Source organism: Primulina huaijiensis, unplaced genomic scaffold (genome assembly GCF_012295235.1).
Source record: "Primulina huaijiensis isolate GDHJ02 unplaced genomic scaffold, ASM1229523v2 scaffold42959, whole genome shotgun sequence".
Taxonomy (NCBI): domain Eukaryota; kingdom Viridiplantae; phylum Streptophyta; class Magnoliopsida; order Lamiales; family Gesneriaceae; genus Primulina; species Primulina huaijiensis.
In genome coordinates, this window is record NW_027360362.1 from 1,744 (window position 1) to 3,356 (window position 1,613).

Below are 1,613 nucleotides of genomic sequence, written 5' to 3' on the forward strand. Positions count from 1 at the left end.
GTATATGCGTGAAAAGGGCCAATTTGGAAGTGGTTAACACGGACCCCATGTATTGGTCCAGAACCGGGTCCGTGTAGACTCTGGAAATGGCAGGTCAGGAATACTTTGACACGGCCCCCGTGAGGGGGTCCGTCTAGTGATCCGGACACCTTTTTTTTTGGTACCCTACACACACTTCGAACCAAACACATACGTTGAAGCCAGGAAATAACAATTCTATAAATCTACATATCAAAATTGAAACTCGACCAAGCACCCAAGATGCAAGAATTGTACAGAGACTTCCCTGGCCTATTTGACGTTCTCAGTCCGCTGGTCACAATAGAATCCCCCCACACTTGAGAAATCCTACCATTAGTAAATAACCTACATGCACCACCACTCACTGAGATTAGCTCAAGAGCTATGCATAAAATAAAATGAGAGAAAACTAAAATAAAGATGAAAGAAAAATAAAACTAAACACTGGGTTGCCTCCCAGCAAGCACTAAATTTATAGTCTATAGCCCGACTGTATTCCCTTATTCAATTTGGATCCTGCAGATCCACGGTAGTTGGCTCATCGGGCATAGTACCACCATGGTAAACCTTCAGCCTATGCCCATTCACCTTGAATGCACTAGCTGCTTCACTAGTGATCTCCACTGTCCTGTAAGGGAAAACTTGCGTGATGGTGTATGGTCCTGACCACCGTGAACGCAACTAGCCTGGCATCAACTTCAGTCGAGAATTGTATAATAGTACCAGCTGTCCCACCACAAATTCTCGATGGACGATGTTCTGATCATGCCAACGTTTGCTTTTCTCCTTGTAAAGCTTGGCGTTCTCGTAAGCATCCAACCTAAACTCATCCAATTCATTCAGTTCAAGCACTCTCTCGTCATCTGTGACTTTAGCATCAAAATTCAAGGATTTAGTAGCCCAATACGCCTTATGTTCAAGTTCTACGGGTAAATGACACGACTTCCCATACAATAATCTAAAAGGAGACATGCCAATGGGGGTTTAAAAGCAGTGCGGTAAGCCCAAAGTGCATCGTTGAGTTTTCTAGACCATTCTTTCCTTGAAGCACCGACAGTCTTCTAAATGCGTTTAAGTTCTCTGTTCAATACCTCGACTTGGCCACTAGTTTGAGGATGATAAGGTGTGGACACCTTATGTCGGACCCCATACTTAGCCAACAGACTGTCAAATTGACGATTACAACCCATCGCTAATAATGGTTCAAGGTGTGCCAAAACGTGAGAAAATATGCTTCGTGAGAAATTGAACAACAATCCTAGAGTCATTAGTTTTGCATGCAAGTGCCTCCACCCACTTAAACACGTAATCTACAGCCACCAAAATATACTTGTTCCCAAAAAAAATTGGGAACGGACCCATGAAATCTATACCCTCCACATCAAATATCTCAAACACTAAAATACTATTGAGGGGCAGTTCATGTCTCCTAGAGATATTACCTGTGCGCTGACAATTTGGTCATTTTGTAACATATTCATGCTCATCCTTAAACAAAGTAGGATAATAAAAACAAGACCGGAGGAATTTTTACGCAGTTCTAGTTGCCCAAAATGGCCTCCGGCCGGACCAGCATGACAATGAAACAAAAT

At 42.8% G+C, this 1,613-nt stretch overlaps 1 protein-coding gene across 1 annotated transcript; it reads right to left on the reverse strand.

Annotated features, from left to right (window-relative positions):
• Positions 1–525: 525 nt before the first annotated feature.
• Positions 526–993, reverse strand: LOC140969883 (uncharacterized). Its single transcript, XM_073431403.1, has 2 exons — positions 795–993; positions 526–683 (listed from the first exon to the last, which is right to left on the reverse strand). Exons 1-2 carry the CDS (start codon positions 991–993, stop codon positions 526–528), a joined length of 357 nt encoding a protein of 118 aa, XP_073287504.1.
• Between the last annotated feature and the right edge of the window lie 620 nt (positions 994–1,613).